This window comes from Serinus canaria, chromosome 2 (assembly GCF_022539315.1).
Source record: "Serinus canaria isolate serCan28SL12 chromosome 2, serCan2020, whole genome shotgun sequence".
In the NCBI taxonomy this organism is placed as follows: domain Eukaryota; kingdom Metazoa; phylum Chordata; class Aves; order Passeriformes; family Fringillidae; genus Serinus; species Serinus canaria.
The window spans coordinates 13495169-13513094 of record NC_066315.1 but is presented as its reverse complement, the minus strand read 5'-3'; the positions used below and the strand labels follow the sequence as shown (position 1 = coordinate 13513094).

Genomic DNA, 17926 nt, shown 5'->3' with positions numbered 1-17926 from the left:
TTTCTAGAAGCCATTCTGTGTTGCTGTGTGCTCAGCTACAATAAATATAACAATGTAAGATCAATGTACTTTAGTCCATCTTAGGTTTGATAAAAACACTTTCAGTTGTGTTTTCTTTTTTTCTTCAATCCTACATCTTGATGAGTTCCTCTTTGATTCACTTTTTGTTAACCTTGTCATGTTGTCTATCAGTAGAGCTGTCTGCTGACCTTGTCTGAGATACCATCTGTTGACCTCTTGGTGCTGGCCCTGAATTAGACATGTGTCAGGATTTACAATGTGAGAACTGCTGTCAGTGAGCATAGGGATGTTTTCAGGGAGATTTTCAGAGCCTGGAGTGAGTAGCTATTGCAAGCTGGGACCGTTCAAGTTTAGCACTTTGGGGGTTGTCCTTGTGGGCTCTTGATATCAAACAGTGTTAAATCTTACTCCCTAGAGATTGAGACCTATGGGAGTTTGCTAGGCTGTTGTAAATAAGACTCTAAAACCAGCTTGCCAAGTGCAAATGCTGGTCATTTAGCAAAGTTGATGTTAGAGGGTTATAAACATGCAGCTATTTCACAGTATCTGACACATTCACAGGATATCCAGGATAACTGTTCAGATGGACCATGTATCTTGGAGTTAGATAAATGATGGGCAGCCTCTTTCTCTGCAAGAGTGTGTGCTTCAGTACTTGGTCATTCTTGCTGGCTACTTTTCTCTCCCCATGTGAAGAGGGAGCACTTACATTTCCAAATACCTGAAATATGGGACCATACTGCTATTATGGCTTGCATGGTTAATATTCATTGAAGCTATTGGATGTGAGTATTGCATGCCTAGGAGCATAGAACCCATAGAATGTGTTAATCTTCCCCTCTGTGTCCCTGACTTGCCTCTGTGGATTGTTTTCAGTTGCTGTACCAGACATTCGTTGAAATAATGATGTTAAAGGTAGCATTGCTCATCACTGATGTCAGAAAGAGATTTCTTTGCCAAGTCTGTTTCAGTCAGGATTTACGCATGATAGCATGAAAATGTTCTAGTATGTCAGTTGACACAGGAATATTCAGCTTGAAAAACTGTAAAGGGAAATCTGAATCAAAATTCTAATAATAATTTCCAATATCTATAAAAGAGATGCAGAATATGAACCTAGAAAATGTTATAATATTACCATCTCCTCTTCCCTTAGCACTTAAACCCCTTCATTTAATCTCGTATCTGAATTAATGGAAACAAAACAATTTCTCCTTTAAACTTTTGTCCAAAAGAGTATTAGCTGAATGAAGTTGTCTTTTTTTTTTTTTTTTCCTGTGGTATTATTCTGAATAAGGAGTTTTAAAATGAATGTAGTTTCTTAATCTCAAGTGCAGATTATTTCTTATGTGTGACGGACCCATTGTGTACCAAAAAGAAATGTTTAAACTGTTCACCTTTTACTGTTATATGGCTGTACTCAGAAAGTTCTTTGAGATGAGCTCTGAGCCACTGAGTATTGTATCAAATGGCAATTCTCACAAAGAGAACAGTAAATGGAAAGGTTTGGTGCAATTGCCTTTATAATGTTTTGAAAAGTTAGCATGCTTTGTAAACATTTAGACTGCTCTGTGATTGCTGATTGAAGCTTGGGTTTAGGACGTAAGCTTTGGCACAAAATAGATCATACTCTTCAGACTTGAGCATTTTCTTGAGACTTTCCGGAGCATAATCTCAAAAATCTATATCTGATAAATTTCTCATAATATTAATATTTGTTGACTAGGCTGGGAAAACGGTTTGTATGTCCTATTTCCTGTTACTAGTTCATGCCATTTAAGGAATGATTTAAGGAACTCATTTCAGGGTTAAAAATGCCCTTAATTGTTCTGTTTTTTCAAAAGTGGTTCAGTTTCCTACAACATTGAACAATTGCATAGTGAATGTTGACAAGATCCTGTCTTTGTTTCCTAGAAACATTATTTCTTCAAGGTAATTTGAACCAACATCAGGACTTTTTGATAGCAGTGTATCTCAATAGTAGTTAAAATTTTTTACTTCATTCAAGAAAGAGTTTGTTTCGTAGACAAACAATATCTTATGGATCAGGAATGAAAACTGCTTTTATATTTGGAATTTAAAAAACCTCAGTAAATATGTAAAAAGTACAAACGTTTCTTCAGTTGGTTTTTTTTTTTAAATTATTCAGCATTCTTAATGTTTTTCTTCTTACTCTCATCTCATTTTATGTTTACTGCTCATACCGGATACCTTTGGAGCTGTGAACAAAGCTAGGAAGGGAATAATAACAGAATTTTATGTTTGAGTCTGATTTTATTATTGAATGTGCAGAATATAGAAATAAGACTTTTCATTGCAGTTTAATTGAAAAACACAGCATTTCTTTTTATGATATGGTTTATGTTTGTCATTGTCTTCCTTTTCCAAGTGTAGAGATGTTTCATCGCATAAATTGAGATCAATCATAGTGTTTTCCCTTTGCATCCCTGCTTGTTTCTGTTAATAGATTTAACAGTAACATAAATACTGAACTATTTCTTAGTCCGTAGGTGTTAAACTGTTTCTCAACCCATTAGTCCTCAGCACTGAGGGTTGAGAGTCACAGGCTTGGGAAAGCTGTTCTATGGCTGTGCTAGGCTTAGAGAAGATTCAGCTGTTCTTTATTTTTGTTGTTGTTTGAAGCACTGATAACACTCCAGCTCTCTTTTTCTTGATACGTAAAATTATATATGTAACAGGAGTCCGTAAAACTAAATGAGTTTACAAGTCCTTGTATGGCTTTATTTAACAGGGTGATTTTTCATTATCTGAAAAATTCTCATGTCTCTTGAGACATCCATCCAAAAAGCATAACTTCTTACCTAATAAGCAAAGCAAAACTAAAGCAGTTGTAAATTTTTTTCTTCCTAAGAACATTCTGCCCTTTATGTTGTTGCAGTGACATTCTACTCCAGTGAATATGCATGGGTTTTGTTACATTTTTGGAAGTTCTTCCTAACCTTCATGCTGGCAACAGCAGATCTGGTGTGCGATGGCTGAGGGTTGGGGGTTTTTTTGTATTGAAAGGAAAATACAAAGTCTCTGGAGACAAAAAAAACAAATAATTGCAGTTTGTTAGGGTATAGTTTTAAGCTTTCCAGATCATTTGGAAAGATACGTGCCTTTGGTACTTTTACTAGTAAAATAATTTATTTTTGTGTGTGATAATTATATACATCTGAGCTTTTTTAGATGGCAACAAAATCAGTCTGTTTTAGCTATCACTGCTAAAAGCATTTGCTGAAGTCTTAAGGCATCTTACTTAAACATGATGATTGTAATTTTTGCAGGTTTCTGTAGCTGCTTCCAGTGCTGGAAGAGGATCTCCAGCTGTAACTCTAGTGCAGTTGCCTTCTGGTCAAACTGTTCATGTCCAGGGTGTCATTCAAGCCACACAGCCCTCAGTCATTCAGTCACCACACATGCAAGCTGTTCAGGTTAGCTTTTTTATTGTTACATTTTCATGAATATTTGGTACCTCATAATTCTTTTCCCAGCCCATCTTCAGTTTCTCTTCATTCCAACCAGTGCTGCAAGATTTACTCAGATGGCACAGGAAGCAGCAGGGAGAAAGGTGGCAAACATCCAACCAGGAGCAGCTCTACAAGCATTGTGTAGCAATTCCTTAATGCTTCCTGTTTATCTTATAAGAAATTGTCTTGGAACTTGGGTCTGAACTTACGCAATAGCAAATCTGTGTCATAACATGGCCTTACTTCAGTGTATCCTGCAGTTTTAAATTTTTGTTAAATTCTATGAACATAGAGTTTTAATGAGACTATGAACTCATAAATATTGAAGTATCTCCTATTTTATTATTGGAAAGGGTCTGGGCGTAGTAGAAGTAAGCATATTGTACCAAGTGGTTCCTTGTTTGGAGCCCCTATCTGACCCTGTTAGAGCATCTTATATTGCTTTTTGTGGATGTGGATACCAAAAATACAGGCAGCCTCAAAACACATATTTATGTGGCAAATGTTCATGTGTTTAAAGTTGCTGGAACTAGAAAACAGGGATTGGTGCAAAACATGTAAGACTTTTCAGAGTTTTTAAAAAGTAGGAAAGGCAAGAGAGAATGAATTTGCAGTGTTTTGAAAATTTCTTGGCCTCCCATTGGTGGTTTTTTTTGTAGCTGGGAAGGCTTCTGCTCTAGTTTTATTAAAATCTGTTTGAGAAATGTCAGCTGAATTGTTTTTTTGCAGATACAATTGCTGTTTCTGGTAAGAAAGCTGATACATCTCTCCCTGTTAGGAGGAAAGGGTTTTGCCTGTGGCCATTGCAACATGTTAAGGAAAAGCCATGTGTCGTCAGTCTTGAGAAGCCATCTTTAATGTTAGAGGCTTCTTAATAAATTTCCAGTATAATAAACAAAAAGACCTGTATAAGTAGGATTTATATTTGAGAAAAATAATAAAACCGTGATCAGATAATTAATATTTTACTGTTGAGCAGTAGGTGTAAATGATGGGACCTCAAGGTTTTGAAATCCTAGATCATCATGGAAAGAGGTGTGGTAGGTGCCAATACTTGATCAAACTTGAAGTCAGAACAGATTATTCAAAGCAAATACTTTTTTTTTATAGGAATTCTTTCTAACTGTAATTTTCCTGAGTAACCTTTATTCAATAAGAACATCAGTAATTCCCAGTTTCTGTTCCTTTAGTCAGTGTAGTCAGGACATACAAGCAAAGATAGAGGACTTTTCAAAGCTCAGAAGGAGAAATTTCTCAGGAATCTCTTGCCAGCTGCTGCTGTGTCATCTTAGGCAAGTGGAAGTCAACTATTTGTTGGATTGAGTTAACTCTGGCTGTCCACCCTTACCCAAAGGAGTAGAAACAGGAAAGTTTTGTCCCAATTAATACCGACTAGTTAGTTTTAGGATTTTTCTTTGGTTTTATCTGGTAAGAAAGGCCTTGAAGATGCTGTGGAAGAATCCATTACAGAGTGTGTTCAGCCCTTCTGTGATCCTTTTCAGTAGACTATCCTGCCACCTGGAATTTCCTCCAGATCATTTGGCTTTAACTTGCTACCTTGTCTCTGCCACAGTGAGGAACTTGGGAAATTATATTAGTTTAAAAAAGAAATAAAGAAGTATGCTGAAGGTTGGTGTTGAAGCTTGCATGACCTCTCCCTCAAACACCTGCCTTTTTCAATTGGAAAGTGCTCAGAAGTTTTTCTCATAATGCTGTTGTTTTTTAGATGAAAAAATACTTTTATAGCATTTCTTATTGTTTTGTTAAATGTTGTTTTGTTTGTAGGAAGATTTAAATTGTTATTTGACTTATTGCTTGCTCCCCCCTATAGTGTATCAGGTCTTGGAAAGACTTATCATGAATTTGAAGTTAAATTTGTTCAAATGCAGATGAAACTGAAATAGGTAAAGTCGAAATCTGAGTGATGTCCAGAAAAAGCTACAATGGTATGTTTGTTAACAGTATGGACATGGTTGTTTGCCATTAGAGTGATCTGAAGTGTTCATTTCTCTCTTTGTCATGATGAAAATTAAAGCTTTTGAAATTTCTTGTAGAAAATGTCCTCTTCCACATTGTGGGGGTTTGACACTGCCCAAATTCCAGGCTGCCATTAAAGTTGTTCACTCACTCTCCCCTGCTACAGCTGGGCAGAGGAGAGAAAATTTAACAAAAGGTTTCATGAATTGAGATAAGGACCAGGAGAGAACATTCCATTGGCAAAACAGGCTCAACTTAAAGATACAAAGTGAAGTTATAAGTAACAAAATCAGAGCAGGATAATGAGAAGTAAAATAAGCCCTTGAAGACAGCTTTTTTCCCTCCAGCCCCTCCCTCCTTCCCACTGACAGTGCAGGGAGACAAAGTGTGGGGGTTTTGGTCAGTTCGTCACCCAAGGTTTTCCTCTGCTCCACAGGGAGAGAAGTTGTTCCTCAGTGACACTGTGGGGTCCCTCCCATAGCAGACAGTTCTCCATTCATTTCTCCAGCATGGCTCCAATCTCTTGAGCAGCAGTCCTCCAAAAACTGCTGCAATGTGAGTCCCTCCCACAGGCAAATGAGGCTTCCAGAACTGATGTTTTGGGAGAGCATGGATTGCTCTTGCACAGGGTGCAGTCATTCAAGAACAGGCTGTTCTAACTTGGGAGCAAGACCTGTCTCTCCATGGGTTTCCTGCTGGACCACGGCCTCCTCAAGGCATCCACCTGCTCTGGTATGGGCACCTCCCCCACAGGCTGCTGGGGGATCTCTGCATCCCCCCTGGATCCCCATGGTATGTGGGGGCACAGCTGCTTCACTGTGGTCTTGCCACGGCCTGCAGAGGAAATCCCCGCTCCAGCGTCTAGAGCACCTCCTCCTCCACTGACCTTGGTGTCTCCATGTTGTTTTCCTCACATGTTCTCACCTCCTCCACTTTTCTGGCTAGAATTGAAACTGTGCCCCAACCTTTGTTTTGATTTATTCCTAAATATGTTAACACAGAAGTGTTACCACCATCCCTAATTGGCCTGGGCTTGGCCACTGGTCATCCATCTGTAGAGCCATCAGGGATTTGTTCTACTGGACATCATGGAAGCTTCTAGCAGCTTCTCACAGAAGCCACCTCTGCATTCCCTCTGCTACCAAAAACTATGCTTTGCATAACCGATACACACATTAAAATTCTTAAATCATCTTGTAATTATCCTTACCTTCTTCCTAAAGTATGACTGCTCCCAACTTCTTCAGCCATCTTCACAAATTAGGGGGCCTGTTGGTAGCTGTTAGGGTAACGTGACAATTTAAAGATAGTTGAGGTCTTGTTTTTGAACTATTTGTCCTAGAACAAATAGATAATTTATTAATCCTGAGGCCCCAGCAGAATGAAAATTTTGAGTTAGGATGCCCAGGCTCTTTCTTGGCTGTGCAATACAATTTTACTTCTGAAGGATTATGCCAGAGGCTTGAAGATCGATCCATGAGGAGATTGCTGAAGGCATATTGGGCGGGAAATGTCTTTCAGGATCTTGCTCTGCTGCTCAGCATTGGTCTCTCCTGCAAAGGGAAGAATACAAATTTCTTGAAGCACCTGGATCTCTGCAGTCAACTCTGATGTCTGGTTTGGAGCTATGCACCTGTACACATGCAGAAGTAATTCTTACTGCCTGGGTGGCAGACATAGAGTTCTAATGATATTTGTTGCATGTTACCCAGCCAAATGAGGCTACATTAAATATTTTTACACAGAAGTGTAATGTAATAAAATTAACAAGTGAAGAGATAATTTTGTTCTGCAGTAACCCGCAGTTCCTTCAAGGCAGAGTTCTAAAGGTTTGAGTTGAGCTGACCCAGGCCTATAAATTACCAGAACCTTCCACATAGTCATTTTCTATTGAGGTCAGACAGATTTTGTTTCTAGTACCACACACTGAGGACTGGCAGATGCATTAATTCCAGAGCTCTTTCTTGTATTCCCTGGTCTTCCACCGTAACTCGTTCAAACACTTGAAGTCTTCTAGTCTCTTACATCATGTTTGTTAAGTGTTAGTTTAACAAAGTGCCTTATCTGAAACTGCAGTCTGGTCTGTCTTCATGTGAAAAGATTTTTACACTATTTCTATTTGGAAATCTCAGCAGAGCAATAGTTCTGAATAGTTAAAACAATGCAAGAAAATAAAGCCTTTTCCTTGTTCAATAAAGACTTTCAGTTCTGTGTAGTAAGATAGGTGCTGGTCAAAAGTGTGATTCAGCCCTAGGCCTTAATATTGTCTGGACTGATTTTAAGAAAAGAATATATGAAAATACTAAAGGTCTGAGAAAATGAGATACTGTGGATTTCTCAGGCACTTCCAAAACTTGTCCAACATTGCTAAACAGTGCCTTTGCATTTATGAATGTGTTAGTAAGTCTAATAAATATGTATATTAAAATAGTTATTTTTTTTTATAGCTTTGGTGTGGTATGAAGAAACCTTTATATTATATACTACAATTTAAGGCACATTAGTCCAGTATTCTGTATTTTAGATGTTTGACTTCACTTTAAGAGCTAATTAAATTGTATAATATTTTTATATATATAAAGAAATCTGTTTTCAGTACTTTTTCTAAGTGTCATTCACAAAAAAGTAACCTGGATTTTATTGACTTTTTTCCTTTTTCAAATTGAAAGTTGTTATCTGAGTGACTTTGTCTGGGTAACTTCAGAATTTGCAATTATTATTGGAAAAAGTAGGCCAAAATCACATGATTAGTGATAAATAAGTCAACAAACTTCCCATGTAAACATGGAAGGAATTAAAAAAAAATTTACTCTGCTGCTATTTTTTTTAATGAAGTTATGAATTGCAGGAACTTTGCTGTTGCAGGTAGCATCGATTGCAGATGAAGCTGCACAATCAGAAGTGATAATTGATTCTCAAAAACGTAGGGAAATACTTTCAAGAAGGCCTTCGTACCGGTAAGGACTTTTAATTTTGGTTTTGCTGGTTTTAAAGGCAGCTTATTAATTGCAGCAAAACTGTCTGATAAAAGTCAGTTCTTTGATTTTCTTATGGGTATGAATCTTCAAGTACATAAAATTACTTACATTCTCTTTTCAGAAAAATTTTGAATGAGCTCTCATCAGATGCACCTGCAGTAGCGAAGATTGAAGAAGAAGAGAAGTCAGAGGATGAAGGAACGCCTTCTGGTATTTCTGCAGTGGCCATGCCAACCAGCCTGTATCATACTAACACAGGGCAATACCGTATGTGTGCAATGTACTATGTGATGATGCAGAACATGCATAGCATAGCTTTTTTCTAGGAGTTACCTAATGCAGTAGGGATGTTTGATTTTGATGAAGAAGAATAAGAGATTCTGTATTTTTAAGTAATTATTATTAATTTTTCTAACATTGGGATTATAGACTTTTAATTTTGTAGTATTTGTTGGCTGCTAAATTTAATCATTCTAGAGCTTCTATGCATTAAAATGTGGAGGTGAGGCTCAGCTGAAATGAAAAATGTTGCCACCTCTATGTGAATGTTTAATGATACAAATCATTGCACTTTCAAATTCTTGTGATTTGCAATATATTAGTGCTGTTCATTATATGAAAAGGCAAGTAGAGATTTTTGAAATGGAAGGTTGGAGTATGAAATTACTTGTTAAGTTCCAATTTTCTTTCTTAAAAGAACTATGTCTATTTTCACCAGTTTTTAAGTATCTACACTTTCACCACAGAACTAACCTAAATCATGGTTTCCAACACTTGATACATCATCCAAATGCAAGTTAAAAGTTACATTCACAGTTCTGTTCTATAGATTTGCTTTTGGATATTTTTATTCCAGTATTTATATTAGAAGTGTTGCATAACTTGCACTCTGTGGCTTCTTTGGACATAATCAGATAATCAGTTATCAATTTGGATAACTTTGTAATAACAACTCTTTTTAAAATTATGTATTTTATAAAGCTACACTCCTACAGTTTGTAGGGGTTTTTCATGTCTTTTCAGATCTAGACACACTAAAGTGCAGGTGTTTTTCCTTTGATATAATGACAGGAAGATTGCATAAGAAATGTTTTGGAGTTTTTTTCCTGAAATGAGAAAACAGAGGAAGTCCATTAAAATACTGCGGTGGCATATAAAAGAGGATAGAATGGCTCTAGTTGTGTTCTACTCACCCTTGGAATTCTTCAGTTCTTTTTAATTTATACAACTAAACTAATTATTAATGGTGTGAAGACAGAATTTGCCTATACTATCTATCCTTTCAGCATAGAAAATAATTTTGCTTGTGCCCCTAGGCTGCTTTTCTTACCCTTTCTATAAGCTCTAGACATAAATGTTTGCTGCGTAATGTTCAGCATCTGAAGTGTTCTCTTCTGTGGAAAAGAATACCATCATCCTAAATTACAACTATTGAGTACAGAATCCAGCATGTATTAATGTATTCTTGTATTCAAAGAAAAATTAAATATTTTTATTCAACTTTTGAATTATATTTTTGATTTTGCTTAGATTTTGTTAAGAATATGTATATTTGCCATTTCAAGGCTTAAAAAAAGTGTTATAATGTCTGTGTCTTACCTAGTGAGCCTGTAAACCTATAGGATTTCTAAGAAATTTTAGAGCTTAGATTTAATCGTGGCTTCCTCTGGGAAGCCAAAGCTGTACTTTGACCATAATATCTTGCAGGAGGTGATTCTTAGGGGAATATATTTTCATTTAAACACACCTATAAACAATAGTGATAGGGAAGTGTTTAAGAGAGTAACAAAATTCAAAGGTTTTGGTTTCTTGTTCAGTCAGACATTGACTTCTGAAAATTAAGCAACAGAGAGCATCACTACCAATGTGAGAACAGAATCCACAAAAATTTAATTAAATCTCATGTGTCTTAATTTAAACTTGGCTATAAGCCAAGCTTGGGAAATTTATGTGATTTGCTGCTTTTTCTTTGAGTAAGTAATAGCTGTAGCATGAAACATGTGCTATATAAAGATTCTCATCATAATGGGGCATTGCTTCAAAATGCAGGGTTAGCCTTCATGGACTCTCTTGGTTTTGGCTCAAGAACTTTGTTTTGAGAGTTTTTTCTTTTTAGAAATAGTTTTTCTTGCTGAATTTATGAGTTCATTAATTAGTTCACTTTTGTAAGTTAAAATACCTTTTGCCTCAGCAAAGTCTGTGTATTTTAATTAGGCCAGGTGGTAGCAAGGATGGTCATTTCCTTGAAATAAAGAGGAACTTTAATTTGGAACTTACTGAAGAGAGCTTGACTGTTGACCCCTAGTCTTTACATACGACACACGGATCTGAAGCATCTCTGAGCCATCCTGTTGGTTGTCTGTAATCTCAGGAACTGCTGTTAGCTGAAACCAGGAATGGGTGGTTGGTTTTGGTGGGAACGTAGCAAATCCAGTGTTGATTTTAGGCTGGATATGATGCAGAGGTTCACTCCGTGTACCTCCTTCATCTTTACGCGTCCTGTCAGTAGCTCTGTGCTTCTGCCTGTTGTTCCTGTGCCTGAGGACTCCTCTGTCCCTGGCCAGCATGGGCTGCCCAGGTTCTGCTGTGCAGGCACCCAGTAGTTTATGCATGAGGCTTGTGCAGTGTCCATGACAATGAAGAGTGGCCTTGCAGTGTCACTATGGCCATCTGTACTGTGCCCTGGTTTAAAAGAGCTGTTATGTTACTACATTTGCTGGTTCCTTTTTTTCTCTACTGTTCCTTCTATTTCTGCAAAGGAAGGGCAATTTAGTTGAAAAGATCATTTTGACTGTGTGTTTATGTCTGGATGTCTGGGATGACTCTTTTTGGAAGAACTTGATAAGTAAATTTTTCTGGAAAACAAATGTATTTTTGTCTATTAGCAGCATTGATGGCTGTTCTCTACTTACTTTTCACCAGGCAAAATGGTATGTTGCCATGGTTTCCCAGTACCTTTTTCCTTGGAGCTCCTTGGCTTTGGCTTATGGAAGCAGACAGACTGACATGACCAGATAAAATGTAGTCTTTGCCAGCTACCTCCATCAACATATGTGTGATCTTTCTGCCAGGCAAATGGGTAGTTTTTCACGAGGTGGTCTCTTGTATAGGAGCCTTGTATTCTTATCTGACTACACACCTACTCTGTTGGCTGTAGTTCTGTCATATTGGTTATTTAATACTGAAAAAAATTACTTCACTCACCTGTGGTAGTGGTCTAATGTGTAAGAGTTGTTTGTTCAGTTGGAGTGTGTGAATCAGTCTCCCCATCCCCCTGCCTCCTTGTGCATATCATGATGATCTGCATGAAAAAATGCAGGGGGAATGAAAATTATTAAATCTTTATCTATCTGTTTGGGTTACTTGCTGTCTTAGACTTTTAACAATTGGAGAATTAAGAAATCTTTTGGGAAAGACTAACTTTAGTTCTATTTTCAGTTTTGGAAGGGAAAAAAATCTGGGTTTTTTTTTCTGGATTAGAGCTGATGATCATACTCAGAGAGTGGTATTAGTACTGTCCTCACTCCTAGTTGGAAGAGAAGATGCCAGTTGCATCCATCCGCCTGCATGACATTCAGCTACAGGGATTGTCCAGGAGCATCCATCCACCTGCATGACATTCAGCTACAGGGATTGTCCAGGAGCATCCATCCACCTGCATGACATTCAGCTACAGGGATTGTCCAGGAAAGTCCTGTACTCATCATAAAAGGCTCAGTTTTCAGTAGAGCTCCAGCACAACAAAGTGTGTGTAGTGGTTGAGATCAGGACAGTGAATGGGGGGACAGGCAGTGTGTTGTTCTGGGAATATGGCAGGAATCAGTCCTGTAAGGGAGGCAGTTACTGGAGTTAATTCCCTTTTGTTTATAAAGTACTAGATTGGGATCTGAATGAATAATTGCTGGACAGCTGTGACATCATTGTTTACCCAGCTTCACTGTGGAGCCAGGAGCTTTGTCCCAATCTGTGCTGATGTTTTACTGCTTAGGAAGCCAAACTGACTGTGTTTTATGTGGTAGGGTTCTGTGATGGTATAGATGTACCACCATTCCTGTTGATAACTCTGAGAGGTGGAATTTGGCTCTTTTTAACTTGTCTGAGAGGTAGAGTTGACAAAAATCTTGTTGCTCTTGTCCTGGACTTTGTGAAGGGTAGAGGATACAATGCTTTACTTTTGTTGCTTCTCTCTATTTTATCTTGCCTTAAAGGGGGGTGCTTTCTGCTTTGGAGGCCAGACTGAAACATCTTGCACTCTACCCCCTGCCACACTCTTCCCCCTTCTCCTCAATGCCTTATGGAGCCTGGGTGCAGCGCCCAACTAATTCCTTTGTTACATACTCCTTGTTCCAAGGGCAGGTGTGGAGATCCATGCTGAACCCTGTTTCAGTATTGCAGATGAGGAAGAATTCCATGTTTTCCCCAAAAGAAGCTAATTCAGCTGTTGGGATTTAGCAATCTCAGTCTCTTTCAAGTGTTTATATCTGAAGTTGAGCTTTTGAGATAACCTACTGTTGCCAAAACAGATCATTTGAAATCAGCAATCTCTGAAATTCACATAGGTATCTAACAAATCCTGTATTGCAATAAGCAGATCTGAACCTTCAAATACTGTAATCTGACAATGAATTCAGAGGAGTTGACAAGCCTCAATCCTTTTTTATGTTAGACTTTTATAACATAGTTTAAATATCTTTTGGGGAGAAAGGATTTTTTTACTCCTTGGGCATTGGGTTCTCAGCTAAAGGTTTCAGGATTGCTTTATTTAACACAGGATATGTGGATTTGTGCTGGTGAATCACTTGGTAGATGTGGAATTGGCTCAAAGAGTTCCAGTCAATAGCTTGAAGTTCAGGTAGAGGCCAGCAATGAGCAGTGTCCTTCAGAGATCTGGGACCAGTATTATTTTGTATCTTTGGTTGGAGATGTGGAATCTTTGTGGAGATGCACCTTCAGAAAGTTTGCAGGTGACACCAGGCTAAATGATGCAGTTGATACTCAAAGCTCAGTAGAGAGAAGGGATCCAAAGGGACTGTGACAGAGTAGAGAGGTGGACCCTTGCAAACTTCATGATAAGGCTAATGCCAATCATCAATACACAGTGTCCTGTGTATGGGTTGTGGAAATCTTAAATGTGGATATAGGCTGGGCAATGAGTGGATTGAGAGGACCTGGATGTGCTGGTGGCTGAAACACTGACTATGACCTGGCAGCTTATAAAGCCAGCCAGATCTTAGGCTGCATCCAAAACAGCGTGAGCAGCAGATCAAGGGATGCAATTCTGCCCCTCTGCTCTGGTGAGACCCCACCTGGAGTGCTGCATCCAGCTCTGAGTTTCCAGCATGAGATAAACATGGAGTTGCTTGAACAGATCCAGAGGAGGGCCATGGAGATTATCAGGGGCTGGAGGCCTTCCCTATAAAGACAGGTTGACAGATTTGGGGTTGATTAGCCTGGAGAAAAGAAGACTCTAGGGAGACCTTGCAGCAGCCTTCCAGTAGTTAAAGGAGGCCTACAGAAAAGATGGGGAGGGACTCTGTATCAGGGAGTGTAGTGATAGCATGAGGGGCAACGGCTTTAAACAGAGAGGATAGACTTAGTTTAGATCATAGAATGAAATTTTCACTTTGAGGGTGGCAAGGCACTGGCACCAGTTGCCCAGAGAAGTTGTGGATGCCCCATCGCAGGAAGTGTTCAAGGCTAGGTTGGATGGAGAGGCTTTGAGCAATCTGATCTGGTGAAGGTGCCTCTGCCCATGGCAGTGGAGTTAGAGCTGGATGATCTTGAAGGTTCTTTTCAACTCAGCCGTTCTGTGATTCAGTGATATTTCTGTGTTTAACAAAGGTAATGCTAATTTCAAAAGGAATATACAATTAATGATGTCTCTACGGAATTGCATTTTTATAAATATTTGATTATGGCAAGAATGCAGTATGATTTTTATTAATGGGGAAAGTATATTTGTTTTTTTCATGTTGTTATTACAGTGAGGGAAGAATCCTGCTTCGTTCTGTTTCTCTTTTAACATGAGTATTGGGCTCCGTACAGCTGTGTACAACCTGTTTAAATGTTGTACTAAATATTTTTGTACTCTAAGGAAAGGATTCTTGGTGTTAGATGTCTTTCTCTTCCTTTGTCTTGATGTCCTGATTTTTGTTTTCTGACAGTCAGTAAACTTTTTTTAAGAAGAAGCTTTTTTTAAGATTTTTTTAAAATAACTTCTATGTTAGTATTTAGAACATCGCTTTTATATGTCTAGAGGCTACTATTTCCTCTTCCCCCCCCCATATTTAAGCTATTTTAGTAGAGGTAGTATTTTTTGGAAACATAGAGATAAAATGTGTTAAACACTGCTTTTTATATGTTATGTGTATGGCATATACTACACAACAGACTTTATATAGGAGTCCTGTAAGACCATGTTTATTGCATGTTTTTTAGCATGTGTTATGTCTTTCTGTTGCCTAACTTACCTTTTTTTTTTTTTTTCCTGTTTAGTTACTATATCTCAAGGTGGTACAATTCAGACTGTGACAAATTCAGGAGCTCCTCAGCCAGGCGCTACCATTGTGCAATATGCAGCACAGTCATCTGATGGCACACAACAGTTTTTCGTTCCTGGAAGCCAAGTTGTTGTTCAAGGTATATTTTAATAGTCGACTTTGTTTGAATTTTTTCATATTAAAAAATTTTTCTTAAAAGGTTTCTTATTTTATGTTGACATTATTGCACTATTAAGTAAAATACTCACAGGAAGATGAAAGAGTCTTAGGAAGGGATTCAGGTTCTCTGCTTAGTAAGGCAGCTACTGTGTTTAGTTGAAAAGAATGAAATAGCAGAATAACATCACTTTCTGCTTTTGAATGTCTTGTCCAGATTTTGAGACCTGTTTAATTGGATTAAACATACTCTTACAGATTCAAGTGAGATGCTGAAAGTGCACATCATTTAATATATGAAACTAATTTGGTTTTTTCAGCAGTTAATGTTAATAAAACACAAATTTTGAAGATTTTGGGATATGTTTAGGGCTGAATTTCCTTTCAACTTATGTCTCTTGCAGTTACTAGAAAGCAGATCCTTTAATGAAAAATCCTTTAATGAAGCTAGTTTTCTCACAGAGGAACACTTTGAAGGTCCTATAAAGTGCACACATAACGTGATGAAAACCTTTGGAAATGGGAGATAGATTTCTCTAGGAAGACACTAAATTAATAGCTATGGAGGATATACAGAATTAAAAAAAATATTTTATTGACAGAGAGAAGTTGGGGGGGGGGGTCTGTATAAATACTTTCTTAAGCCAAAACAGCTATCTGAAATAAGCCATGAGAAGAGCTAGGAAGGATTTAGATATGTGTTGATGGAGTGGATGAGGGTCCTCAAATAAATGTTGAAATACATTGTTGTCCCAAGACTTTCCAGAAGCATTTCAAATACTATACTGTAAGATGAAAACACCTTTGTCAAATGTCAAGTTTTTATTGTTCAGAGAGTATTGTCACAACTTCCCTAAATGTTATTATGAATACATTCTTAACAAAGCCTTAAGACCCAAATTTGCACCGATTTCCCACTCTAGTACTGCCTCTTTTTCTGAGTATGTGTCTAATATGTTTTCTGTGTGTTTGCCTACACATCCCTTAAATCAGAGGTTGCCTCCATCTCTCCAGGTGACTATAGTATTTTATAGATACTGATTTGATTCTTCAGAGCTTTGGTGTCAGGGGCAGAAAAATAACTCCTCAGCTGATTCCTAAAACTTGCCAAGTCTGTGAAGAAGTTCACCATTTGAGGATTTTGTCTGGCAGCATTTCAGTCCTTGGGAATTCCATTTGACTGATTTTCCTTTACAGACTCTCCATTACAGAGCTGTTCTCTGGCAGAGCTACTCAGTCTCAGCAGTGGGCTCCACGAGATGGAATTGCCCTTTAAGTGTTTTGCCTGTGATGGAAACTTTCAAAATGGATTCAGAGACAGTAACCAAATACCTTCTACATCATGTTTCTGGAAGCATCTAGATACTTTTAACTAAATTGATTTGTTCTCTGTCCATGCTCAGAGAAGTTTATTTCCTGGAATTCTCTATTCCTTTGGTTCAGAGTCCAGTGCTTTAGTAAGCTTCATAGCTGTTAACATAGACAAAAAATGTGACATAGCATACAGGGAAGAGTACAAAGCAAAGAGTAAATGAGCATGAACTTGGGGATGATGAGAAGATAAAAAGCTTCAACTTATTCTACATGCTATTGATATTAGAAAATCTTTAGAAAAAACAAAATATCTACAGTAAAAAAGATGAATAAAAACAGTGTGAAAATGTTTACAGTAATACAATTGTATGAAGGCAGCAAGCCTGAGTTATGATGGAGTGAGACAATGGTCAGCAATGAGTTGAATATAGAAATGTCTGAAATATCCTTATTACAGCTCATCTTCCCTATGTTAGAAAGTCTGTTGGAATACAGGTTATGAACATTTGTCATTTATGTACACTTTGTAGTTGACTGTTCACCTAATATTGTGATAACATAGATTATAATAGAAAAATTATTCTGCTTAGTAATCCTACCACTTGCATATTTATTTTTATAATGATTTTGGGTAGGCGTATAATTTATTTTCTTTACCATAGAAGAAGAAAAGAATATAACAAATACCTGGAAACAGAAAAGGTCTGTTTCAGAATCTTTCAGATAGCATATGTGTTGTTTTTTTTTTTCTAAAGTATTTGTTAATGAATCTCATGTAATAATGGATAAGATCACATAAACCCTGTGTTTGGTATTTTCTGATAATCTGTGGGGTGGAAAAATACTAGGATAAGAGTGCCAAATATATTGATCCAATTGAGTGACATTGTATTTGCTTCAAGTTTACATTTGTAGGCAAAATAAGAGGCAGTTCTAGTGTCTGAGGAGTTTCCTAACACATTAAGGGTTAAGGATTTTTTTGCTAGCTGAAGAAGGAAGTGTTTTGATTATTAGTGAAAGTGAGTGTAGAAAAGTTATATAAAAATCATTCTGTTGGAATCTATGTGTATTTTTGTTACATTGTTAGTGATATTTGAAATCTGTGGCTTTAACATCTTGTGCTTTAGTTCTGATCTTCTTTACTTAAGATCCTGAAGTGCTCCTGTAATCACAGAACGCTCCTGTAAACACAGGATGTAAAACACAGAACATCAATGCAAACATTGATGCTTCCACTGCTGCCATCCAGCACAGTTTCACAGTTGATAAATTACCAGTATGAATTAGTTTAGTACAAAGACTTTAGAAGTTTGCTGTGCCCTACATACAAACTGGTGCTTGGACTCTTGAAACTATTTCATTTGAAACTATTTCATTTGCATTGATGTAAATAAGGAGTAACTCTCTTAGACCTCAGATGTTGTTTTTTTTTTAAATTTATATTTTAAAACAGAGTCAGACAGATCTCTTGGACATATTTTGAAAAAGATGGGAAGGGGGAAGAGGT

The 17926-nt window shown here is 37.5% G+C and overlaps 1 protein-coding gene across 10 annotated transcripts in view; it reads left to right on the top strand.

Moving 5' to 3' along the window:
- Positions 1-17926, top strand: part of CREM (cAMP responsive element modulator) — a 36907-nt gene that overhangs the window by 10451 nt on the left and 8530 nt on the right. For 4 of the 10 annotated variants that reach the window (XM_050970436.1, XM_050970437.1, XM_050970435.1 and 1 more), the window contains 4 exons: positions 3312-3458; positions 8337-8428; positions 8571-8716; positions 14945-15088. In XM_050970436.1, coding sequence (XP_050826393.1) covers positions 3312-3458; positions 8337-8428; positions 8571-8716; positions 14945-15088 — 529 coding nt within the window. Of the gene's footprint in view, positions 1-3311; positions 3459-6992; positions 7121-8336; positions 8429-8570; positions 8717-14944; positions 15089-17926 lie in introns of those variants that run through there. The other 6 variants (XM_050970441.1, XM_050970440.1, XM_050970442.1 and 3 more) reach the window with 4 other exon arrangements.